Here is a 27,255-nt window from a genome sequence, read left to right as displayed (position 1 = left end):
TGTAATTACTACCTCTCATTATTGCAAACATGTGCAGGAGAGCTCTATTTAAAACTCACCACATGAGTGAATCCCCACAGGATCCTGGTAAAATGCCTACATTCACCCGATGCACTATAACCACAAAGGTCAAACTGCATTAAGGACTTTATAACATCTACTGCCAGCCATAACCTCTGTTACAGCAGTTACACATGTTGTAGGAATTCTCTACACAAGCATCCATCCTGTGGTAAATCTATCAAGAGAAAAAAGGTCTTTCATATGGTTCTCTGATTCCAGGGTTCTTTTAAGGCTGACTAAACATTTTCCAACACATATATTTTCTTCAGATGTAAGAATGTTCAGGAAAGAAATGCTTCAACTTTACGTTGTGCCTAAGAACCCTTCTGACCCTTGGTAAAATCACTGTAACACAAAGCCTCTTGTGGCTCATTGCTTTATTACAGTGTATGGTACACTTCAACCTATCTGCACCTCAATTTGACAGAGCAGTTTGGACACTCTGCTGAATATCTCCTTTCGAGATCCACGGAAGAAAGATAGTCGTTCGGGGTTTGAACGACATGAGGGTGAGTAAATGATGTCATAATTTGTATTTTTATTTGAAATATTAATTTAAAGTATCAATAATATCTGCCTACTGGTTTTAGACTAAGGCCAGAGGAACATACTAAGTCATATTTAACAAGCTAAGACCAGCAAAACAGTTTTGCCTGTGTTTTATTTATTTATTTAGCATTCATTCAAGTAATTATGCCACTAAATCAATAGAATTATTTTTTTTTATGTTATATTCAAAGCTGTGGAGTTTCAGTTTTGTTAATGTTGTTAAATACCTCACTAAATGAGAGTGGTCCCTTGATAGTAAACATAATTTCGCGTTGAATGCTACCTGCGCGCGCTCATGGCCAGTGCTCGGTCGTGACAAGAAGATAACCTCCTGGTTACCTAAAGTCTCGCGAGAGCCGGATGCGATGTTCACACACTGTGCTTATTGTGTTTATTTGGAGTCCTCCAGAAACCCTACGTGCCCCTACCCCTAAACCTACCCCTGGCACTAAATATTACCTGCTTAAACCTAACCTTAATGACGGCGAATGAGACTCTCGCGAGACGTATGCTGCCGAGCGGTTACCTTCTAGACTTAGCCCAGTGCGCGCGCTCATGAAGGGAGGAGCACGCGCGCTTCTACACTGTATGTGAGAGAGGAGCAGCGCACGCGAAAACTTTTGCCTCACGGATTATTCATGACATTTCTCAGGTAATTTACCTTTACATTTTCAGAGTGTTTACTAAAGAGTTCCCTCACCCTTTCAAACGCTTCTGGTTCAAATTGGAGTTTGTTACCGTCTTTTTTTCGCCCGCAGTCCCTGATCTCAGATCAAACTGGGAATATGCCGCGGCTAGTAAATCTTTAGGATTTACCTTAGCTTGGAATACTTGCGGTATATTGTGTGTGTGTGTGAAAATGTAGTTTAAGCGGTCTGAATGTGCTTTTGCAGAGAGACTGATGACTGTTTGGCACGTCTTGATGCACTGTTGGTGTATCCAGCTTGGAACCATCTCCTGTGAGTGTGGGAATTGTCACTTTAAAGAAAAGTACCAATGGTATTGACACCATGTTTATTTATTTATTGACGTATACCATGGTACTACTATGGTGTTTGAACATGTATCATTGTTATTTTATGTTTCTTTGAACATGTACCATAGTACGTGGTGGTGGTGGCGGCGTAGTGGGCTAAAGCACAGAACTGGTAAGCAGAAGGTTGCCGGTTCGTGCGTAGTGGGCTAAAGCTCAAAATATACTTCGCCTGTCCGCGAACAGTACGCGTGACGTAATTTTCGTCATCAGGGGCTGGTTGCACCAGCTATAGGTAAGTTACAACTTAGCCTAGTTGTGGCGTAAATGGGCACTCAGTCACAATTTGGGCAAGTGGTGGCTCAGCGGTTAAGGCTCTGGGTTACTGATCAGAAGGCCGGGGGTTCAAGCCCCAGCACCGCTAAGATGCCACTGTTGGGCCCTTGAGCAAGGCCCTTGACCCTGTCTGCTCCAGGGGCGCCATATCATGGCTGACCCTGCACTCTGACCCCAGCTTAGCTGGGATATGTGAAAAAAATAATTTCACTGTATATGTGCAAATGTATAATGTGTGATAAATAAATATAATTATTATTATTAATTTATGCACTACTAAATATGTGAGCGTTGCACCATTAAACTTGGGTAGAACGTAACCCTACGTATAAACTAAACATTTACGGAAGACTCCGACCAGGAGCAACGGTTGGAATAAAAAAAAAAGCAGACTCATTTAATGACTTCAATGAGCTCATGCTTTGGTTGACAAGCTTCAGTCCTTTTGACAGCCTATATGATGATGTTGCATAACTCTCGTTTACATCAGTAGCGGAATTAGGCATAGGTGACAAATGCAGTTGCCCAGGGTGGCATCGTGGGGGTGGCACGAGGCACCCACACAGACTCCTCCACCCCTCCCCCCCCATCAACAACTTTGAGAAGCGGGTTTCGCCCAAGGCACCATACAACCCCCCCACCCTGTTCAGCAACTTTGGGGGCGTGTTGAAGCGGGTTTCGCACAGGGCGGCACGAGGCACCCACACAGACCCCTCCACACCCCCCCCCCCCATCAACAGCTTTGAGAAGCGGGTTTCGCCCAAGGCACCATGCAACCCCACCACCCTGTTCAACAACTCTGGGGGCGTGTTGAAGCGGGTTTTGCACAGGGCGCCATACAAGCTAGAACCACCTCTGGTTTACATTTACGGGAGAAAACATTATGTAAAAAACTTACTACTTCGTCATGAAACCGATCTAACGGTGCACTTTCCTGTGTACTCTGCCCGGTGTCAAGTTTCAACATACGAAATAGTTATTAAAATTAATAAATGTCTATATTTCCAGCCTGTTGTATTAGTACTAGTAGTTACTAAGCCCTTAGTGTGAACTTTACATCTCAACTTAAGTGAGCCCTTACGCACAGCTGGTGCAACCCTACCCAGGAGTGTCCGCGGACATCCTCGCACAGTGTCCGCGTGCAGCCAGATTTTTCTGTCCACGTGGACGAACGTGCATGCGCAAGGTTGACTGTTGAGATAGAAGAGTCCACTAGGTGGCAATACGCACAGTTGGGTTGTACTGTCAAGCAGTATTTGAAGAACATATCCTTCTTCATCTTGTTGTTGTTGTTGCTGCTTCCTCTAATGGCTTCTTTATCCTTCAGAGTGGATGTCCTGTAAATGAAACGACTCGGTGCTGCCCTCTAACGTCTGGTAGTGTATAACAAAGCAGTTGTACTGCGCATGTGTCGAACGTGTCCATTCGCGCTCATCCGCGTGAGGTAACTTTCAAAGCTGTGCGCACAAAACTGTGCGCAAGACGGAACGGAACACGCAAAGTGAAGTATACCTGGGCCTTAAAGCACAAAACTGGTAAGCAGAAGGTTGCTGGTTCAGGTGTAGTGGGCTAAAGCACAGAACTGGTAAGCAGAAGGTTGCTGGTTCAGGTGTAGTGGACTAAAGCACAAAACTGTTAAGCAGAAGGTTGCTGGTTCGGGCGTAGTGGGCTAAAGCGCAGAACTGGTAAGCAGAAGGTTGTCGGTTCAGGTGTAGTGGGCTAAAGCACGGAACTGGTAAGCAGAAGGTTGCCGGTTCGATTCCCACAGCCACCACCATTGTGTCCAGGTTGCTCCGGAGGGATTGACCCTGTAATAAGTGCATTCTAAGTCACTTTATATAAAAGCGTCTGGCAAATGCATAAATGTAAATGTAATGTACCTTTGGAAGTAATGGAAATATCATGGCACGTCATGAATTTCAGTATCATATGTACCGGTAGCTGTACAAAAGTACTATAGTATTACAGCCTGATACAATCACTGTGTATACCAAGGGCTGACGACTGTGAAAGTGTTTCACTTTGGGATGTACAAATTTTAGTGGGAGCTATTTCTTCTCCATTCTTCACATAGGTTGTGTTAGTTATGATTTTAATCAAAACAGTTCTTGCCATCAGTTCAGAATGCAGATACCATGTACAGTTTTAGTCAGACTGAATTTATGTTCCTTTTGATCTAAATGCTTGAATGCAGGTTGTCTACGTTTGAATTTATTTTTTAAAACTTGCAGCTCTTAAGCTTAAATAGTCATCATGGAGAGATAGAGATCCCTCAGGGTTTGTAGAAGAGCTGTGTTGGAGTTTGAATGTCCTCATCTCCTCTCCAGAACTGAGTCATGAGGGTTGGTTGTGTTGTGTTGACAGAGGGCACTCCTTTTTCTACCCTTAGGAAAGCTTACCATAGTTTTACTGTGTACATGGTTCCCACGCTCATGGAGAAACCTGGAAACATTTTTCACATCCTGGAAAAGTCATGGAAAGTTCTGTAGTAAAATACTTAGGAAGTGCTTGTGCTGACTGTTTTTGTCTTAATGGAGACATATGTACACTAATAAGTATAACTGTTTAATGTTAATTCCAGTGATTGGTAACTGAAATCGAAATCTGACCCATCTCGATTAATGATTAAAATATTCTTATCCAGTAACTACAAACAACAGTTGAGTGTCATGCATGTGCAGTAACCAAATTAATTTGTTTACTTTGGGATAATACAGTACTTAAATGAAGCATGAGTGTTGATAAAGCTTGCAACAAAGTTAAGTTTTTTTCATGTTTTTGTTTTGATAGTTTGTAAAATCATCGGTATTCACAAATAAGATACTATAGATTTGAATAACGATGTTTCAGAGTCTTAAATTGACAAACTTGTTTATATTAGCTTCTGTTTCAATCCTCTGTTTTATCTCTTTGCTGCTTTCTTTGTACATTGGGAAATCGTCAGTCAAGATTTTTACGATTGTAAGTAATTAACTTAATAATTAACTTTATTCTATTGACGGTTAAAGGTGCAATATGTAAAATTTTTCATGTAATATTCGCCTTTTTTTTGGCAATGTGTGAACGGCTTGTAACGCAACTTAAAAAATGAGCCCTTCCCGGACTTCCTAGGTTGCCTATTAAAGCCTGTAGACTGATTTTCATGTGAAGGGAGCGGGTCGCTTTTGCCGGGAAAATCCAAAGGATGTGACGTTTATGCGCGCTCCCGAGAGCCTTGACTCAGTACTTCTCTTCCGCTATTCAACAGTGTCAACAGACAGTCTGCAACACTAGGTAACGTTATCTTAGAGATGGAATCCAGCAAACGTCCGGCTCCAAACACAACACCGACTCCTACACAAACTCTGAGTAAGCCAAAAAAAAAAAACAACAACATTTATCTACTGAATCCCATCTGGCTAAGCGGGAACGTGAGACAAAAACTAGAGTGAACATCGGCAGGACATTTGATTCCTGGAGGGACCTTCATTCGGTTTTGGGGATCAAAACCGACCCTGAATTGGTGTTCTTATTGGAAAGCATGTGAAATATAGTGCCATAAGGATTGATCTGTGTCATTTTAGCTAACTTGACCTTGCCTGCTAAAGCTGACGAATTGCAAGCTACCTATAAATAATTTTAACGATCTTCTCTTATATTAAAAGTCAGGTTAATGTCAATGTTAATCTGTAATTATTCAGCAAGGTAAACTACAATAACACATGAAATGAATGTTAGACAATGTCCAAGATCATGCAAAAAGCTCCATTCATTAGTGTAACGTAACTTGGTTTTACAGAAAATATAAACAATCTATTATTATAAAACAATAGCGCATCAATATATCAAAATGTCAGTTGTGATGTAATCACATCAATACTGAATTGTGTCAACATATTTATAATGTACAGTCTATTTTATAAACAGCTACTGTCATCATCCACCAAATTTAGCTAACAGCTATTGATAAAGCTGGCTAGCTAGCTAACGCCGACATAGGCTATCATATAAATGCAGTCAATGTATCATGCAAAGAAAAAGTGATTACTTCAAACTACAGTCTCGCATAGTCAGACCTATATCCACACTTTGTTTTAGCCCTGTTCCAGCACTGGAGAGTCAAATATAATATACAGTCTCAAAGTTTGTATTAAAGCAATCATAACTGTGTCATTTTAATTATGCTACCTTATCTGTCAGCATGATGTCGGTGGATCACGTTCAGTCTCGCTTCCCCTATAGAGTGTGTGCACGATCACGAGCAACAGGCTGCAGTTCACTTAACGGCCACAGGTGTCATTAATAACAAGGGTTTCTGAATCTTACATACTGCACCTTTAATGACAGCAAATCAGTCATCAACAGTCCCACACTACTGAATCTGCACCCGCAAAATCCCAAAGAAAGCTCCAATGATTTCCTCCGAATTGGAACGGCTGGCATCCACAAAGTAACACCTCTCCACCTCTTCCGTGTTTATTCATTAAATATTTTAACAAATTTGATTATGCTTCCAGCTAGCAAAAATAGTGCAGTATTTTAGTTCTGTCCCATGCTTAAATCTATTCCACAGATAAAGTTTTACCCCCCAAATCAGTGGAGATTCTGTCTGGGCCTGGTTATAAGCCACTGATTTTCTATCAGGGTTCCCAGGTTCATTGAAAACCTGGAATTATCAGGGAATTTTAAAATTATGATTTCCATGTCTGGAAAACTAGAAATAGTTCTTTTTGCGTGACATCTATATAATTATTATTTTTTTTAAATCCTTAATATCCAGTTATCACAAACGAATGGAAAAGTCATGGATATTCAGTTGTCAAAAAGTGTGGGAACCTCCGTCTCATGGTTCATAGCCAATTGGCAAATAACAGGTGCTGATACTGTACATGTGGAATATTCTGTCTTGTTGAAATAGCCAGGTGCTTTGTAAAGGGTTCAATGGAATTATTTAGATAAAATTGAATGATAAGGTTTCTGAATTTGAAGAATCATCATCTGTGTGTGTCACAATAAATATGACACATTCTTCTCCACGCCTTTACAGATTTAAGTTCAAAAGTCATCCTTCTATCTCTGTTTGACTTTGTTAAAGGGATAGTTCACCCCAAAATGAAAATTCTCTCATTATTTACTCACCCTCATGATATCCCAGGTGTATGTGACTTTCTTTCTTCTGCAGAACACATTTTAAGAAAAATAGAAAAATATCTCAGCTCAGTAGGACCTTAAAATGCAAGTGGATGGTGATCAGAACTTTGAAGCTCCAAAAATCACAGACAGTCAGCATAAACGTCATCCATACGACTCCAGCGGTTAAATTAATGTCTTCTAAAGCTACATGATTGCTTTTGGTGCCAAAAAATATCAGTATTTATGCACTTTTTAATCATAATCCAGTGCTTCAGGAGAGGGTGGAGTCCAAGCGGTCTCTCGTGTGACGTACTCACGTTGCCATGGATACCGAGGCAATCTCGTACGCTCCACTTGGTTGAGACATCCAGGATAAGCACACAAATGCATCATTGTGAGTAAAGAAACAGATAAATCCATGGAGATCCAAAACCAACAAAGCTATTGTACAGTGTTCCTCCTCCTCACTTATAAACAGTGCTGCTCTTCCGGCACGTGCGCCAGTTCTCACGTGTTTCAAATGCCAATGCGATTACGTCCCACACGCGTACCGCTGCCAACCGGAAGCATGATTAAGAGTTAAAAAAGTACTTAAATATTGATCTTTTTCGCAGCAAAAGTGATTGTATCGCTTAAGAAGACATTAATTTAACCACTGGAGTCGTATGGATGACGTTTATGCTGACTGTCTGTGATTTTTGGATCTCCATTCACTTGCATTTTAAGGACCAACTGAACTGAGATATTATTGTATTTTTCTTCAAATGTGTTCTGATCAAGAAAGAAAGTCATACACACCTGTGATATCATATATATATATATATATATATATATATATATATATATATATATATTATTATTCTCCCCTTTTCTCCCCAATTTGGAATGCCCAATTCCCATTGCGCTCTAAGTCCTCGTGGCGGTGTAGTGACTTGCCTCAATCAGGGTGGCGGAGGATGAATTTCTGTTGCCTCCGCAACTGAGACCATCAATCTGTGCATCTTATCACGTGGCTTGTTTAGCATGTTACCGTGAAGACGTAGTGTGTGTGGAGGCTTCGCTATTCTCCGCGGCATCCACACTCAACTCACCACGCGCCCCACCGCGAGCGAGAACCACATTATAGCAACGTTGAGGAGGTTACCCTATGTGACTCTACCCTCCCTAGCAACCGGGCCAATTTGGTTGCTTAGGAGACCTGGCTGGAGTCACTTAGCCTGCCCTGGATTCGAACTCGCAACTTCAGGGGTGGTAGCCAACGTCAATACTCGCTGAGCTACCCAGGCCCCCCACAAATATATTTTAAGACTTGAAACAAATGTTTGAAAATGAAGTTTTCTGTGTCCCACAGAGCTAATAGTGCTGCAGTGCCAACTAGAATGAAAGTGAGATTTCTTAATTGTCCTCTCTGGCTCTGTTCCTGTCATTAATAAAAGGGGCTGGTTGTCAGTGGGCTCGTACATCATGATGGGATATTTTTATGGTGCTGAGTGTGCCTCTGTGGCGTTGGTGGCTTGCAGAGAAAAGCTAATTTAATAACATTGTGGTAGTGGTCCAGAGAGGGTTGCTTTACTTCCAAAACAAAAGCTGTGTTGTGTGTGTCTTGTTCAGCTGTGCACTGTTGATGCTGTCACTTGGGAAATAAACTAATTCTAAAGCTTTGTGGGAGGTCAGAATGCTTTAAGTGGTCTGTATTTCCAAGTTAGGCTTCACAAAAAATACATTTTTTCTTAATTTTGGCTTTAAACAGAGACTGATCTTTGATACCTTAATAATAATGAGTTACTTGTTAGGTTAAAGGTGATGTGTGTAATTTCTGTGACACTGGCAGCACCAAACAGAATAGACAAGAACAATGAACAAGTTTCAAACACTCTCCCATCTTCCATTGTTTGGCCAAACAGGTAGCCCTGCCCCCAAACTTATGCTATTGATTGAGCCAATGTTATGATGCCTAGACCAGTCGGGTCAGATAAGAACAAATTGGAATTGCATTTTGTGCCATAGTGGTGTAAAATTAGGCTTTGGTGTTTTTTTTTTTTTTAATGCTGATAAACTTTGTTAGCTTATGCTTTATCCCTTTTACCCCTGTCTGTTCTATCCAGTGTTCTTCCTTTGAATTAGCTGTAATTTCTCTCATATTTATTGATACGTTTTTTTATTTTATTTTGTTCTTCAGTTTGTGAGATTTAAGAACAGGGTCCAAATGATTGTATCAAAGTAAGGCAGGGTGGTATATCGAATATTCACGATATTATCACATTGACTTTGCTGGCAATATAAAATTAAGCAATGTCATGAATGTCACTATAATTGTAATGCCTTTTTATTTCAGATATCGGAATCAAATCGGAAGAGAAAAAGTGGTATCGGTGCAAAAGGCTTTGAATTCATTAAATAAATAAGCCAGTCTGTGTGTGCTTCAGAGTGAATGGGTGACACACTGTTCTGTGTGTATGCGCTGGTCTCGTGGTATGCTGTTTTCGGAGGTCTCAGTGCAGTTTGCGTATAACGTGAAATCAAAGTGCTGCACGTTCACACATTCTCTTAACTCTAAACATTTTAAACTACATGTTTATACACATCTAAAAATGAGTCTCTTCATGCCATTTTTTCACGTGTTACTTTTTTTATTAAGAGTAATTTAGTCTTATTTTAAGCTTACCTAAATTTTACAAATTTTTTTGTTAGCTTCATTCAATATTTTAAATCTGCTTGACATCAATTTGACCAAAAAAATCTCTTTTGGCCATTTTAAGCCATTTCAGTGCAAATACGTAAATATTGAGATAAAGTACAGTATAGTATATCGAATTTCGTCAGAATGAGCATTTTTTTAGATATAGCGTAACTTTATAGATATCGGCCAGCCTTTCTTGTAGATGTTACAGTAAAGATCTGCTCCCATTAAAATAGGTGACATAAACTGTTGTACTTTATAGTTAGAGATTGCCAATAGACTTATATTTTACTTCAGTCAGATAACAGCACGTAACCACATATCTGGAGTTGATCTGTTTGAAGGCTTTGGGTCATAATAATTGATTTTCTTAATTCAGAACCTCCATATAAGTTTTCCCTCCATATAAGTGGATATAAGTGTAGACTATATGGGATTTTATTCCAAGGGAAGCAATGGGTTCTTTGTTTCTATGGTGTGTATATGTTGGACTGAATGAATGTTGTCTTGTCAGGTTGATTTAGTTTCCACAGCCTCAGGTGCAACTGTAAACTCTGAGTGAAAACATGTCTCAACTTTCTTCAGACTAAGTTTAGGGAAGAGCGTTTCATTCTCACGTTTTTTTTTTCTTCCTCTTTGTACAGGTTATTAACATGTTTTTTAGCCTATTAATAGGTGTTTGAATTAGATACAAGTTTAACAAATCTGTATTCCCACAATATTTCAAAATATTAGTTTAGACATCTTGTTTGTTATTAAAAAATGATTGGATAAAACATGTTATAAAGTGACACCTAATATATCAACCGGTTCAACAGCCAGAAATGGGACACTACCAGGGAATGCTGTACAGCACTTTGGGTCAACTTTTGTTGTTTTAAATGTGCTTTAGAAATAAATCTGACTTGACTTTGAACACTAAAAAGTTGGAATAATGGTCCTACAAGAATTAAAATGGAAAGATCAGGATTTTTCTTTTTTCAAATATGCTCTAAGGGTTTTACTGTCAATTGTATTTATTGTCTGTCAGTGTCAAAAGTGAGCCCTCAGGTGTCTTAGTCCTAAAATATGTCCTGCTTGTCCTCTGAACCAACCCCAGAGCCCAATTAAAATGTATTTTGTAGATGACTCATAAAGTGTTTCTCATATGGAGATCAGAGGACATTATTTAGTCAGATCTAAACTCGCCAGCATCAGCATGACTTAATTTTTTGCCCTAAAGAGGCGAGTGAGTCACTTAACTTGGAGTGTTGAAAGCAGGCTTTTTGTGAGCTGTCTGTGGTCTGTTTAGACCTGTGATCAGTCCTCTCAGCTGCACGTCTTTTTAATGGAAGCTGGTTTGAGTCCTGATGTTTTAAGCAGGTGAATCAAGGAACCAGCTGAATTAGGTTCACTCAACCTTGAGATGATTATATGCGCTTTAAAGTGATAGTTCACCCAAAAATGAAAATTCTCTCATCATTTACTCACCCTCATGCCATTCCAGATGTGTATGGTTGTCTTTCTTCAGCAGATCACAAATGAAGATTTCAGCTCTGTAGGTCCATAAAATGCAAGTGAATGGGTGCCAAATTTTTGAAGCTCCAAAAAGCACATATAGCCATCATAAAAGTAATCCATACAACTCCAATGGATTAATGAATGTCTTCTGAAGGGAAACACTAGGTGTGTGTAACAAATTGATTAATATTTAAAAAAATGTTTTACAAAAAATTCACAAGGGTCGAATACATGCTGCCTCTCACGTGACGTAAGCACGTTGGCAAGTTCATGCAAGAACTGACACGTGAAATACAAAAAAATACAGCAGTGTTGTTTACAATAGAGGAGCATAGATATTCATACACAGATGCCTCATATGGCTGGTTTGTATACATCAACTGCGGTGCCACCTTGGAACAGTCAACAAGGAGAGCTGTTTGAATCTGTTTGCATGCAAGTAAATGGAGGAGATGCCTCAGACCGAACTCCTTGCTCAGACCGCTGCATAAACTGCTTTTGTGTGGAAACAGTATTGCAGTCCATAGGAACAGCTACTAATAAGGGATCTACGTATGAATATCTTTTTTTTTTATATTATAAAGTAAACATCTTATAAACAGAGTAATATCAGTTACACTAAAGCGTAAGGAAAAGAAGGAAAGAAAAGAGAAGAAAAAAGAATATTCAGTTTCAGTTTTTGATATTTTGTTTACCTTTGCATTGAAAACTACATTTTTATATTATTATACTGGTTTCTGTGATTTTATCAAACAGGATGGATTTTTTAAGTTAAAAACCACCTAATACCATCAAAGAAATGAATCAAATCCATTGCTAATACTTAGTGTTTGAAATTAATAAATATAATTCAGCACATGATTACATCACATTTTGCTCAGAAACAAGTGACTGAAGGCCATAATGTAGACTACATACTTTAATAATCATTCTATCTGATTAAATCAAGGGAAGAATTGAGAAAAGTAGCCCCCTTTGAGATTTAGGTGAGATTGTTGTAAAATTTCACGTTTTAGTATTACACATTTTATCCATCCTCCATCCCTCCCAGTGCGTAAATCCCCCCATATGAGCCATGTAAAGGCTGATTTATTCTTCTGTGTCGAACCTACGGTGTAGGCTCCGCGTAGTAGCCAACGTGGTGATTTGCATTTATAGTTCTGCGTTGGTGTGTCTCTGCGTCGTTCTGCGAGTACACAGCCAAGTGCTTGTATATTGAGAGTAAATGCCTTCATTTGTGAAATAATTATACATTTCATATTTGAAAAAAATCAATACAATTTGTGCATTCAAAGAAGGCATATATTTATTAAATTATCATAGCATTAAAAACAAGTTTATCAAAGGAACGTGGAGATTTCAGTACATATTATTTACTATACATGTTGTCTGCCACGCAGAGAGAAAATAAATCAGGTATATATAGGCTACTGTATGCTTGCTCTTGAGTCACTTAAAAAATGTTTTGGCATACTTTTGACGCACTGTGCAGGAACAAAATTATCAAATTAATTAATGAATTACTTGCTTGACCAACACAAAATGGGTTAAGTTTTAAAGCTTAAAAGCTGGACTTAATGCATATGGGCAAAATAACCACTAATTTGCTGACAAATTAGAAGTGTTCTGCTTTCATAACTTTTGAAATATGATTATTTACTGTTCATCATACTGTCAAACATACGGTCAAAACCTCATACAGATCGGAAAGTTCTTGAGTAGATTACATACTAAGTATATATCACATACTAAGTATATATTGAGTAAAAGCTCAGAGAGAAGTTTATTAGTTTTAAACAGGTGTTTCTTTTTGTTCCATTTCGCTTGTAACTCTATTAAACATAAACCAAACTTTAAAACAGCAGATGTTCCCGATTAAAACAATTCAAATCAAATCATAGTCCCTTATTCAAATATAATGTGGTATAATGCACAGATCTTAACATAATCTTGGAGAAAATGCGGCACTACCTCAGATTTTTTTGTCATTCTCTGGTTACAAAACGGACCAATCACAGCTGTTGTGGTCTGCATCGATGCGACGGGCAGTTACATTTTTTAATAGGTGCACGTGTAACGTGTAGTCTACAGCATAGGTTTGACGCAGAAGTATAAATTGACGTTAAGGGTGGAATCCTTGCCCCCATTTTCAGAAATTAATTTCAAGCATGGACATATAAACGAAGACCCTAGCTCAGTGTTCTGCAGTCGTCATGGTTAGACCGATAGACCGCCAAGGCCGATAAATCGGCCAATATTTGGACATTTATAATTATCGGCATTGGCCGATAAATTTTCCTGTTTGGCTGATTTGTTTCTTGAGGGCGCTGAGAATCGCCTGCTTGCATGTGAAGCATCTGAGACATGTAAACGACCAGTCACGGTTCGTTTTGTTGTTACGTGCCATCATGTTACTACAATAATAGACTGTGTTCAACACAGTCTCATTTAAACGGTCCGCATATCAGAGCCACGACAGACGTGTTTGAGCTAATAATGTTAAAGTGCTCACCTGTTTCATTCTCCCTCTCTCTCCTCAACAGTTCCCTGTAACTTTTAATTGTCTTTTCTAATGATAAAAAGGCAAATATCAATAAAACTAATATCATATACCATCTGCAAATATGCACATATCTTGTTTAAACAGATGTAATAAACCAACCTCACAAAACTTGAGCAGATCCAGCATCCTGTGGAATGCTCATTTATAAACCCCTAAAGCACATATTCTATCAGTCTCTCCTCAACAGTTCCCTGTTACTTTTCTAATGATAAAAGCAAATATCAATAAAACTTCTATTACATACTGTTTGCAAATATGCAGATATCTTGTTTAAACAGATGTAATTCATGAACCTCACGAATATCCAGTGTTTTCTTCCCATCGAGCGCTCATCTAATATCTTCCTCTGCAGCACGTATTCTATCAGCCAGACTCATTAAACAGGCGATCCAGGCCGTTTAATCTGTCAGGAGATTGCTGCTCACGCTGGATCCGTATGAGCGTGTGAGTGCAACCAAAGTCTTTCTAGCAATCAGTCCACTGTCGGCCATGTTTGGAATGCTCTTGGGAGGTTATTTCCAGTCATGACAGTGCAGCTCCTATCTACTTGATAGACCAGAATCTCCAAAACAGTTGGTCAAGATTACAATCAAAGAACATTTCAAATCAGCAGTAAAATCTGACAACACTGGTATCATATATGGTGCTTCTTTACCTCAGATTACACTAAAAAACAAAATTTCCGTTCTCAAGTTGATTGAACGGCGATGTCTCTATATAAAAGGTGATTGGCTCTTTCACCTGTAAGGCGGGAATTCCTATCTACATCCGTTGACCATTTGCTGTAGTTGGGCGTTCTAATTTCTCCCATTCATTTTAATAGAAGTGGCCTGTCTCGTCTAAATAGTCTTTGGTGCAACTTCAAGGTAAAAGCGCTTCACGTGTGCTATAAGTAAATGTCTTATTCACTGTGCACTGTGTACAATTGGTTTGATTCTGTATTTTTTGAGTAAATGTGATGGCAAACGTGGACATGCCATCCATGGTTGCTGGACTGCTGTGTGTACTGTTATTTCCTTCTTCCTAATATATTAATTTCTTCATGTGCAAAATGCAAATAAATTACTAAAATTTGATGACTAAACAGAAATCAGAAGAACTGCTATCTACCATTTAAAATACAATATTATTTTTTAGATTCTTTTTTTTACAAAGTTAATGTTTAGTGTGAAATTGAGTAAATATAGTGCTAAATAAGAGTTTATTATTATTTATTTATTTTTTGCAATTGTATGTTTATATTTTTTACTATATAAAATTGTGTGATATATCGGGTATTGTATCGGCCTATCAGCCACCCTGTTCTCTGGATATCGGCATCGGCCATTAAAAAACCCATATAGGTTAACCACTAGTCATGGTGCTGGAGACGGACCCTGAGGAATCATTCATGTAGAATAGCTTAATGAAAAGAGGAGCTTGATGTGAGAGAATGAAAAAGTGTGTAAATAAGTAGTTCTTGGCAGTTGTAGGATGTTGACCCCACTCTAATTGTCTAAGGCTAGCGGATATACACACGGCTCGCCTATGCTCTGATGGTTGAAGGTTTGAGTGGAACAAGCCAGAGGCAATCACTAAAACAATGCCACGTCCGTTTCCTGTGCACTGCTTTGCAGATGGCATCATTAACACTTTAACCTGCCTATTGGGTAGCGGTGTCTTTTTAAGGGGGGTAAAACTGCAACAATGGAAAGAAGATCTCATCTTATTTTGGATTAGTCAGAAGCAAGTTTATCAGGTGTGGATATTGAAAAACTTGTCTTTTCCTCTGAATTTCCACAATACACAGTTTATAAGTGGTGTTTTTTGTTCCATGTAAAATACTTTCTCCTATCCCAGTTTAATGTGTAGAGACCATTATATGTTGGTTGACTTCACCATAAGTTTATATTTTCAGTATATCAGTTGTTTCTTATAGAGAGATTGAATTGAATGCTCAACTGTCCTCTTTCTCAGTTTTTCTTCAGGTAAAAAGACCCCAGTAATCTCGCATGTGTCTCCTCTAGAGTTTCCAAAGAAATCTGAACAATGTCTTAAACTGTGCTCAGATTTGTCAAGATATCCAAGTTTGCAATCAGAGGTCAGGGATTTTCATATGAACTCAAAGATTTCTCATCAACTCTTCCAAAACCAAATTAAATTGATGCTATCCACATAATTTTTTTTTTATAGCTCTACATTCCTTACTGAACAGTATGTCAACAATTGTCTCATTTGTGTCTATTTGTATTTCCCCTAAGGAATTTTTGGAAAAACATCTGAGACAAAGTTGATAATCACTTGAAACAAAACTGAGAAGTCAACAAAGTGTCCTGAGCTATGAAAGAGCAGCCTTTGAGCAATTAAAATGTCCTTTGGGTCCTGAAAAGTGTAAACACTATGGCTCTAAAGCACTTTCAAAATATTGTTTGTCTGTTTGAGGTGTCCTCAAAATGTTTGGGAAACCTGTTTGCAAACAACTCTATTCATGGTTCGATTTTGCAGAAGTTACAAACTTCACCGTTAAACCAGGGGACTTTTCTGTGCTCCTAAGTAGTGGTCGACTGATATGGGTGTTTTTTTTGGAGGGGGGGAATTTTCCCCTTTTTTTCCCAATTTGCAATGCCCGATTCCCAATGTGCTTTTAATTCCTCGTGGTCGCATAGTGATTCGCTTCAGTCCGGGTGGCGGAGTGCCTCCACATCTGAGACTGTCAACCCGCGCATCTTATCACATGGCTTGTTGAGTGCGTTGCCACGGAGACATAGCGTGTGTGGAGGCTTCACGCCATCCACCGCGGCAACCACGCTCAACTCACCACGTGCCCCACCGAGAACGAACCACTTTATAGCAACAACGAGGAGTTTACCCTCCCTAGCAACCGGGCAAATTTGGTTGCTTAGGAGACCTGGCTGGAGTCACTCAGCATGCCCTGGGATTCGAACTAGCGAGCTAGCGAACTCCAGGGGTGGTAGCCAGCATATTTTACCGCTGAGCTACCCAGGCCCACCGATATTGGTTTTTTAATGGCCGATGCCGATATCCAGAGAGCAGGGTGGCCGATACAATGCCGAAATATCACACAATTTAATATAGTAAATAATATAAACATAAAATTGCTAAAAAGTTATAAACATTTATTTAGCACTATATTTACTCCATTTCACACTAAACATTAACTTTGTAAAAAATAATCTAAAAAAATAATATTGTATTTTGAATGGTTGATAGCAGTTCATTCTGATTTCTGTTTAGTCTTCAAATTTTAGTAATTTATTTGCACATGAAGAAATTAATATATTAGGAAGAAGGAAATAACAGTACACACAGCAGTCCAGCAACCATGGATGGCATGTCCACGTTAGCCATCACATTTACTTAGAAAATACAGAATCAAACCAATTGTACATACAGTACATAATGAATAAGACATTTATTAATAGCACACGTGAAGCGCTTTTACTTTGAAGTTGCACTCACACGCTCGTGCGGATCCAGCGCAAGCAGCAAACTCCTGACAGTTTAAACAGCCTGGATCACCTGCTTGGATTGTCATGGGCTGTGTCCGAAACCAGGAAAATGCTGCCTATGGAGGCCGATGCCGATAAATAAAAAAATTCTAATATCAACTGATTTATCGGCCTCTGCGATATATCGGTTGACCACTACTCCTAAGTACTGGACAGCTTTCAGCCTTTCTGTGGTTCTGTGGTTGCTTCAATCTGTGATGGGGTGCTGAGATGCCCACTGAGGATCAGCTTCAGGGAGATAATGCAGATAGACGAGTCATTGGAGTGGCAAGCCCCCCTCAGAAGGAGAGTGAGATGAGTCTGCTTTATAGAGCCCAAACTACCTTTTAAACCTGCCAACACATGGTCCTGTGGAGATAGTCCAATGGAACTGCCCCATGATTATTTCTGTTCATCCAGTCACAGTGTCTTTATCTTGTGTGGTTGAGATTGTTCCATTTGAAGGCCTTGTTCTGTCAGAGCCACATGTTGATTTAATTTAATTCCTGTGCTGGAGATGTGAGGGAGAAGATGATAGGACCTCTTCTTGACACACTTTGAGGATTAGTCTTCAGACTCTGTGAACCCTACTGAAACCCATGACCTTGAGTCTGCAGCTGTACAGGGAGTGATCCAACGTGCTGGTGCATTCATATGTGCATTTTTGTCCAGTTGTTGTCTTTCAGTGGTCTCCAAATCATAGCGCTCCATAACCTATTGTAGACTGACAGCCAATGGATTTTTCAGTGGCTGATGCAGGTACTGATGTATAGAGATCAAGGTGTCCAATATATAGTAATCCCTATATATATATATATATATATATATATATATATATATATATATATATATATATATAAATTTAAAGCATTAGTTCCAGCCTGATCTCATGAAAATTACGTGATTGTGGCGACATTGGTTGTGGGCAATTAAAACTTTCTGGCACATCCATTGTAAATCCAAGAGTGGTCTTCCCTTCATCCTGATGGCATGAACGCTCCTGAACATTGCTTTAATCTTGCATCGAGATGTACTGCTAACGGTACGTGCCCACTGACGTGGAAGAGATCCACTCAGACCCGTTCACCACCAGAGAGCTGCCGTTTCAGGCCGAGTTTGTATTTTTTACTATTAGCTTTCAGTATACGAGCAATGATGTCATCTTAAATATGCGCGATTACAGTTAGAAAAATGCCAACTTCATTTTCAAATGCTCAAAGTATACAAACAGTTTTGATTTATTATTCATTTGCTTACCCAGCTACAGAATTGCCACAAAGAATGTGTGCAATCATCATTGGAAGTCTGGATTAAAAGCACTGAATACACCTTCGCTCACCACGCGCCAGCGGACACAGCGTTTGAGACTATTGATGAGCAGTGGGACTATGAGCTAATAAAAACCATTCTGTGTAAACACCTGTGTTACTGACTGTACTGTATGCCTACAGAGCACCCATGAGGACAAAACTAGAAAATGTTTAAATTTATTTTACAAGCTGACAAACTGATAGAAAGTAAAAAAACACCTGTCAGAGTGGCCTGTGACAGTGTGAAATTCACTGGCCAAACGCTTGCCGGGTTTTAATTTTGGACCCTGCACATATAGAGCTGCTACTGAGTGTTGGGTGTGACCCATCCCAATAATCAGAATCAGATTACAATTTTCTGTTATGAAGTGATGCAAGGAATTACTCTTTATTTGTCAAGGAATTACTCTTTATAACTAGACAATTATAGCTTCTTTTCTGTTGTTACTTGCGTTACAAATACGATTTTAATTTGATAAAAATGATTGCGCTTCATTTTATTTTGTAGACGCGCGTGTGCCAACTGAGCGCGCGTGCATCAGGCACAGATGTGCAAGTGTTTTAAGTGCTCTCCCCTACAGTATGCCCTCACTCAAATGGCACTGGGAAGCCTGTGAATAATTTTTCTTGTTTCAACGAAATATCAGAACGAACCGCTCTCACAACAGCACCTCTACTCCGTTGTATGATGTGAGATATCGGGACATGAGTAAAGTATCTAACCTGATGTCAGTCCTTTAATGCATCATTCTTCCTGCGTGGTGCTTCATCCTTGGAAATAAGGAGTATTCCAAACTCCTGTTGCCAGTGGATGAAGCTGGTGATGGCACAGAGCGCTTAGCGGCGATGATGCGCTGTAAATAGTGGCTGCACATGATAGCGACATCCAGTGCCCAGAATATGAATTTCATATAATTGCTCCATAGCGGGCCTAATTCTGTTCTATTTCAAAAATCTCTCGCGGGCCGCATCAGAGCAGTTGGAGGGCCGCAGATGGCCCGCTGGCCGGTCTTTGGACACCCCTGGTGTAAGACATCATAGGCATGCTCCCAATGCAAAGGCTGTTCCAAAAGGTAGTTTTCTTAATTATGCTACCTCCTAAGATATCTAGTTTTGGCCAAATTCTAAGGTAGCATCATACAGTATGTATCCTTCCCTGGGTAGGCGATCCCAGAATGCACCGTGGTGGTGTACATATCTTGAAAATTATTTAGCAAAAATGTAGGTATAGTAGCATGGTTCTATGAGACCAGGTTGGTTAGTTCATCCATAAAAAAAAGTCTGTTTTGTATTTACTAACCCTCATGCTGTTCCAAACTCGTATTACTTTCTTCTGTTAAACTCAAAAAGAGATGTTAGGCAGGATGTTAGGGACTGATAGCTTCAGTCACCCTTTATTTTCATTGTATCGAAGAAAAAAAAGACACAATGGAAGAGAATGGTAACTGAAGCTAACATTAGCTGTTAATGAGACAGAGGAACTAACACTTTTGTTAATCGGCCAAGGAAACTCAGTTATTGGCTGATGCTGATGATCCCAAAATGACCAAATGTTATAAAAATTAATCTCTCTGGCCGATGTATATCGGCCTATCACTGTCTCTATTCTGTCTTTGTGAATGTAGACAAAAGGTCATCTGGAATGCATTGTAGTGCTGTAATTGCTTGCATGTGCTCCACATTCAAGTCTTTTAAGAGGTGAACTTTACTGTCCTGTAACTGGAACAACAGCCAGAATAGAAAAACTTAAAAGCAGGCAGATCATATTAAGGTCTGACAGTGACAAATGTGTTTTAAGTAGCCTGATGTGATCAAACAACTCTGATAAATTCTGAAGATAAAATCCAAACACAAGTCATACAATTGCTAAATTGTTTTCTTTCTTGTAATACTTGATTGCAGTGCATACAGATTCAGATTTTGTGAAAAGACCACACTTTACATTAATGTTTTATTATTTTAAGATTAGTTAATGCATTTGCTAATGGTGATGTTAAATGTTATGTGCAGTCAATAATTAACTAAGCCATTTATAGGTTGATTTTGTAAACACTGTTTACTTTCACATACTACATACACTGAATGGCCAAAACTATGTGGACGCCCCTTATAATTAACAGGTTTGGCTGTTCCAGCAATTTTTGTGAAGACAAATCTTTATTTTATTTATTTATTTTTTTTTATCCCATTTTCTTCCAATTTGGAATGCCAAATTCCCACTACTTAGTAGGTCCTCGTGGTGGTGCGGTTACTCACCTCAATCTGGGTGGCGGAGGACAAGTCTCAGTTGCCTCCGCTTCTGAGACTGTCAGTCTGTGCATCTTATCACGTTGCTCGTTGTGCGTGACACCACGGAGACTCGCAGCATGTGGAGGCTCATGCTACTCTCCACGATCCACGCACAACTTACCACGCGCCCCATTGAGAGCGAGAACCACTAATCGCGACCACGAGGAGGTTACCCCATGTGACTCTACCTTCCCTAGCATCTGGGCCAATTTGGTTGCTTAGGAGACCTGGCTGGAGTCACTCAGCACGCCCTGGATTTGAACTCATGACTCCAGGGGTGGTAGCTAGCGTCAATACTCGCTGAGCTCCCCAGGCCCCCCTTTGAGGACAAATCTTAATGCTATGGCATACATTGACATTCTTCAGAATTTTGTGTACTCCGTTTTATTGCAACAGATTGGTGAAGGCCCTTTTCTGTTCCATGGCAATGTTCTTGTGCACAAAGCAAGGTCCATAAAGAAATAATTTAATGAGGCTGATGTGGAAGAATTTGATTGGCCTGCACAAAGCTCAGACCTGAAGCCTCTGAATAACACCTTTGGGATGAATTTGAACACCAATAGTGAGCAAGACCCCATCGCCCAACATCTGTGCCTGACCTCACTGATGCTCTTGTGTCTTGTTGAAAATTTAATTTCAAAGGCATGGGCATTAATGCTATAAAATTCCTGCTACTTAGGAGAAGGCTTTCCACTAGATGTTGGAACATGGCTGTGGGGATTTCAGACTCCTTTTCGGGCTTCAGTCCATAGTGACCACAGCCACCCTATGTCCACCCCCTCTGCCACTGTCACTTAAAATGAATGCAATGCAGAATGCAATTCATAATGCAGTTCATAATGCAATACACAGCCTACTTGTTACACTCTTAGTGTAGCCACAAGGGGTACTATTGACCTGTTTCATTGACGCCACTTTTATCCGCAGCTGCCATATTTGTGACCATCAGCAGGAGGAAACAATGGTGGTGAATGGAAAAACACCCGAGAGACGATATAAAGAAAAACATCAAAAATGGCTTTTGGTCCATGCCCAGCCACAGGAAAGGTTCATACAGGTCTGAAGACAGCACAAATATCGGCAGAATGAACTTTCGTTAACATTTAAAGATATTTTAACCACGATTCATCTCCGTACGCCGGTGAGTCTGATGTGTGACCGGTGAGTGCACACACCCACCGGCACATCACCGTAAACATCTCTCATTCAGAAGTTACAAACGTTGTTGTGTTGTTTTCTGGTCTGATTTAGTCACAGTATTTAAAATGGTCTGTGATGATCTGTCTGTATGAATGTAGCAGCTGCTTTTAACTCCTGAAGAAGTTTTTTGTCGCATCCCACAGCGCAGCACATTGAATGTACATGGAATATTGGTCACAGACATGGTGGTGCGGTTATACAGTGACGTCACATGAAACAGGTCAATAGCGGGCATGTAAGCTCTTCTTCGACTAAGTTTTCTTTTGCAAAAAGAAAATGTGATTGGCAGTGTATTTATTACATTTATCCTAAGAGAAAACTGGAAATTTTAAAAACCAGATTTATCAAAGTATTACAAGTGTTGCACAGTGCAAATCATTAGTAGGCCTAATGTCTTAAAAATCCTCGTGCATATTTATGGTGCTTTTAAGGGATTTTGCAGCTCAACTTTTCCAGCAGATAAGCAGATTTTGTTTACCCCTTGTGAGGTCCAGTGAAAGTAAAAAAAAAACAAAAAAAAAACAAAAAAAAATTTCTTTTCAACTGGTTTTGACATAGAGGCACATTTTTTTTTTTTATACTTAATTTCCTGCATGTTGAGGGTCTCTCTCCTCAACTTCTGACTTCTCACTCTACGTAGGTCACAGCAGACCTCATCTAAGAGCTCCGATCGATGGGGATCAGATCACATGGCCACCCTACTGGGGGGGATCCTGCTGGCTTTTCCATGCTTGATCTCACAGTTGAGGCTGGCTGTGATGTCCACTGTGAGTTCAGCATGGCTCCAGATTCAGACCCCTCACCTTGTCTTGTTTCATCTGATTGAAGCTGTCAGGCATACTTTATTTTTTACTACTAAAGGAATAGTTTATCATTTACTCACCCTCATGTTGTTCCAAACCTATATGAAAATTGATTTTCCTCTACTGTGGAACACAAAAGGTGAATTTGTGAAGAATATCATGGCTGCTCTTTTCCATAACGAATGTAAACCTGATGTTGGTGAACTCAATGTCAGAAAACTTGCATGCATAATATGATTAAGCACCCTTAGGTATTGTTAATGCAATATTCATATTTTTTAAAGCATTTTAATGGTGATAGATGGAAAAGTTTTCTTCTGTGAGAGCTCATTAGGTCACATGCTCGATCAGGTTTTTTTAACCTTAAAGCACAATGGAGGAAGTCAAACATCTCAGACTGCTAGACAGCCCAACATTCTATCATTCTAGAGGTGTTTTGTATGTGTCATGCGGGTATTTTTTAAACGACACATCGTCACCCTTACTAAAATTCTATTCGAATGATGTTAGAATATTAGAAAACAAACTGGCAACGTTTGCCTTTAGATATTTAAATATTCTCTACAGAGATGAATTTAATCATTAAAAGCTAAATGAAGTGTTTGTTTTCATTTGTAATATCTTGATTCTTATTGAATTCTACTCTGTTTGTTTTTGGTTCTTGTTGGAGTCATGCAAACCAACAGATGAGGATCAGCTTTTATTGGTGGAAAGAAAATGTGAAGTGAACTTAGAAGTTGATCAGACCAGTATGTGTGCATGTGGTAAATATCTGAACACCGCCCAAGCGCATTTTATAAAAAGCAAACTTTCACCACTTGTTTTTCTAAATAATAACATGTGAAATTATAAAAATGTGATAGCCTTTATGTAGACTCATAGTTTATATCTATGCATTACCCTCATTTTCCCAAAAGATATGCGTAGATTGTTGTAGTTATCTTATTTTGAAACCATTCTTGGTAACGTTTGTGAATAAAACAAAATATAACATTCACAAACTTGTCATATGTGTTATTTTTACACGTGCATTTTGATTCATTCATTATCGTTTATTGTGGGTTAAAATACTCGACAACAAAATTACTCTAAAATTACTCGCCCATCCCTCATATTAATACTAGTCAACAACATCAGATGGAAATGTGGCATAATTAAAAATGTAGCATTATGGTAAGGTTGATTTAAAATCAAGTTGAAGTTTTTTTTTTTTTTTTAAGTTCCAAATGAAGAGAAAATGTATAAAAGAGGAAGTCGTTTTTATTTAAAGTATTTTATTCACTGACTGGATTATTCAAAAATAGGCATTATAATATGGTTATGTTACATTTGTTTTATTTATTTTTTTATTTTTTTATTTTTTATCCCCTTTTCTCCCAATTTGGAATGCCCAATTCCCACTACTTAGTAGGTCCTCGTGGTGGCGTGGTTACTCACCTCAATCCGGGTGGCGGAAGACAAGTCTCAGTTGTCTCCGCCTCTGAGACGTCAATCCACGCATCTTATCATGTGACTCGTTGTGCATGACACCGCGGAGGCTCATGCTGCTCTCCGCGATCCACACACAACTTACCACATGCCCCATTGAGAGCGAGAACCACTAATCACGACCACGAGGAGGTTACCCCATGTGACTCTACCCTACCTAGCAACCGGGCCAATTTGGTTGCTTAGGAGACCTGGCTGGAGTCACTCGGCATGCCCTGGATTCAAACTCACGACTCCAGGGGTGGTAGCAAGCGCCAGTACTCGCTGAGCTACCCAGGCCCCCATTTAAGCCAATTTGTATTGATTTTTAAAGAAGACAAATTTACAGTATAGTGATATATATAATCGTTATAGTGATATAAAATTATTCATATTGTGATATAAGATTTTGGTCATATCGCCCACCCCTAACTAGTTTCATGATTCTTCCTTGTCTGTCAACTCAACCGAATGTATATCTTTGAATATAGAGAATTATTACTTATTTGTATAAGGTGTAAATTTGTATTTGGATGAAGGAAAAGACTAAATGTAAATAAATGTCATTCTAGTATAACATTATCTATTGTGTTAATCTTACTGACAAAACCGTATGGGATAAAAGCATTGATTATTTTTAACCAGATTTTTAACGTTTTTGTTCTTAAATTAAACATTTTGTGTCTTCATGCCATGGCAAAAATATCCGTTTGGTCGAAGTGGTGGTACCTTCCTCTGACTGCAAAAAAAAAAAAAAAAAAAAAGACCCTTTTAAGCCATTTCAGACTAAATACATTAATATTGAGATATATAAAGTATATATGGAATACTCTAAAAAGGCTGGACAGTATTGAGACAAAATTATTTTAGCTACATCTCCCAGACCCAATGCTAAAAGTTATTTTATGGGGATAGGCTTATACTACACATACCCAGTGTGTTTTATTGCAATGCAAAAACAGTCTAACTTGATAAATGTTTTAATGTATTTGACCCGTGTGGATAATTCTGTGAAAGAACATGCGAGAGGTTAAGAAACCACACCATTATCATGATGAGTGGCATGTAAAGCCCAAGTTCACCCGTATAGCATCAATTAGATGCGGAATGCTGGGAATCCAACAGCTTGTTTTCCAGAATAACAAGATAGCGGAGCAGAGCTGCTCTGTGCAAATATTGAAGAATTCTTTCCATGCCGGCCCACCAGTGATCACATGTTAGAGTGGAAGAACTGCTGGAAAAATCCTGGGATTTTGCCAAACTGAAAATAAAACATACAAGAATTTATTTAGATTATGTTCATTATTATAAATACCGCCATGACTATATTTGTATTTCTAAAGCTTCTTTGGAGAACTCTCTCTAGGGTGAAGTGTGGCTCTACACTGTAAGTGCTTCTGATTTTACCAAAGCAACTGTGTAAGAACCTGCTGTTTCATAAGAAAAATCTTGTTTCTCCACAGTGTGATTGTGAAGGGATTCCTGGAGGGACGCCATGTTTAAGGCCGTGCTGAAGAAAACCGGGAAAAACAGCAAGAAGGGCACAGGTATGAACACAACAGAGAAGCCGAGAGAATGTTTGTATGTGTGTGTTGCAAGGTTCCCACAGTCATAGAAAACCTAGAAATAATAGAGAATTTTTAAATTGTGATTTTCAGACCTGGAAAATCATATGATTGAAATTCTAAAAAGTCATGGACATTTTTTATAGTTAAAGTTAATGTGATACTTTCTCATTTTTCCACGTCCCGTTACATCTCGTGCATGGTTGAGCACTGTAGGCTTTCAAAGTATACTCTTTTGACCTTTGGTAAGGACCAAGGCAGTCACGGGGAGAGACAACACCCGGAAGCAGGAATGATGTTCCAAAGAGGTTGTTTAATTAGTAAGAGGTGCAAAATGTACACATAAAAACAGTACTTAAAGGGTCATGAAACCCCAAACTCATTTTTTGAGATGTAAACAGATATGTACATGTTGCACATCACTTATAGCACTTGTTATGTTAGTGTTACGGGTAAAGTGTTTTTTTAATTTTTTTTATTTTATTGAGCCATTTCGTTCTGCCGGTTTCAAAACGAAAGTTGAAACAAAGTCACAAAAATGAGGTAAATCCGTAAACTCCGGGCTATGATTGGTAGGACGGCAGGGATTTACGTCACAAGATTCTGAGCATTTTTCCACATTATTCATGAGAAGGAACGCTTCCATCCAATCACAGTGCTGCCTCATGCATGAGCTGGCATTACAGCGGAGAATTCAAACTCAAGGAGTTGAAATACTGGATAACATTATACTGACAAGGTTAGTACGTGATTTTATTGATTGTAGAGCGATTGTTAGAGTCCTGTTAAAATGTATTATGTTGAATTATTGTGGCTATATTTATAGTGTGTATATGTTTTGTGTATCAGACCATTTACTTTCATTGTATGTGCCTTACTGCACACAATTTGTTTCTTTAGCAAAAGAGGGATGAGTCTAAAGGCAATCAACATTATGCCACAAATGCTGACTATAGAGTTTAACTTGTAATAATTATCTATGACTTAATTTAAAGCTCTCAAAGCAGTGCTGGTTTTGATGGTAATGCCATTCTGAAAAGTGTGAACAAAACATCCAAATCTTTTTGCAGATTTGTGAACTGTTTTATCTTTTTCACTCTTTACACATTTGTCCCACAATTAATATACAACCCTAAACTCTTTTGTTTTCATCTCCACTCGTAATGTGAGGTTCAGCAGCCATCTCTGTTGTGTGTGTGTGTTTTTGGAAGTAACTCTTGACCCCCTTCCGTTTTCCCTCTTCCCGCCTACAAATTTACATATTTTCTCACGCATATTGAGAGTCACAAATTGGGGCTTAACTAGGTGGGTTTCCTGACCCTTTAATAGGATACATAAAAACAAGTCACTTAAAAAA

At 39.0% G+C, this 27,255-nt stretch overlaps 1 protein-coding gene across 1 annotated transcript in view; it reads left to right on the top strand.

The window, feature by feature from the left end:
* The first annotated feature begins 1,191 nt into the window (after window positions 1-1,191).
* Window positions 1,192-27,255, top strand: part of LOC127448217 (protein TANC1-like) — a 248,275-nt gene continuing 222,211 nt past the window's right edge. Inside the window, exons 1-2 of the mRNA XM_051710591.1 lie at window positions 1,192-1,264; window positions 25,797-25,880. Of these exons, the coding sequence (XP_051566551.1) occupies window positions 25,829-25,880 (52 nt within the window). The 5' untranslated portion in view covers window positions 1,192-1,264; window positions 25,797-25,828. The remainder of the gene's footprint in view (window positions 1,265-25,796; window positions 25,881-27,255) is intronic.

Source organism: Myxocyprinus asiaticus, chromosome 11 (assembly GCF_019703515.2).
Source record: "Myxocyprinus asiaticus isolate MX2 ecotype Aquarium Trade chromosome 11, UBuf_Myxa_2, whole genome shotgun sequence".
In the NCBI taxonomy this organism is placed as follows: domain Eukaryota; kingdom Metazoa; phylum Chordata; class Actinopteri; order Cypriniformes; family Catostomidae; genus Myxocyprinus; species Myxocyprinus asiaticus.
Note: the sequence above shows the minus strand (reverse complement) of the source record. Positions and strands in the feature narration are given on the sequence as shown.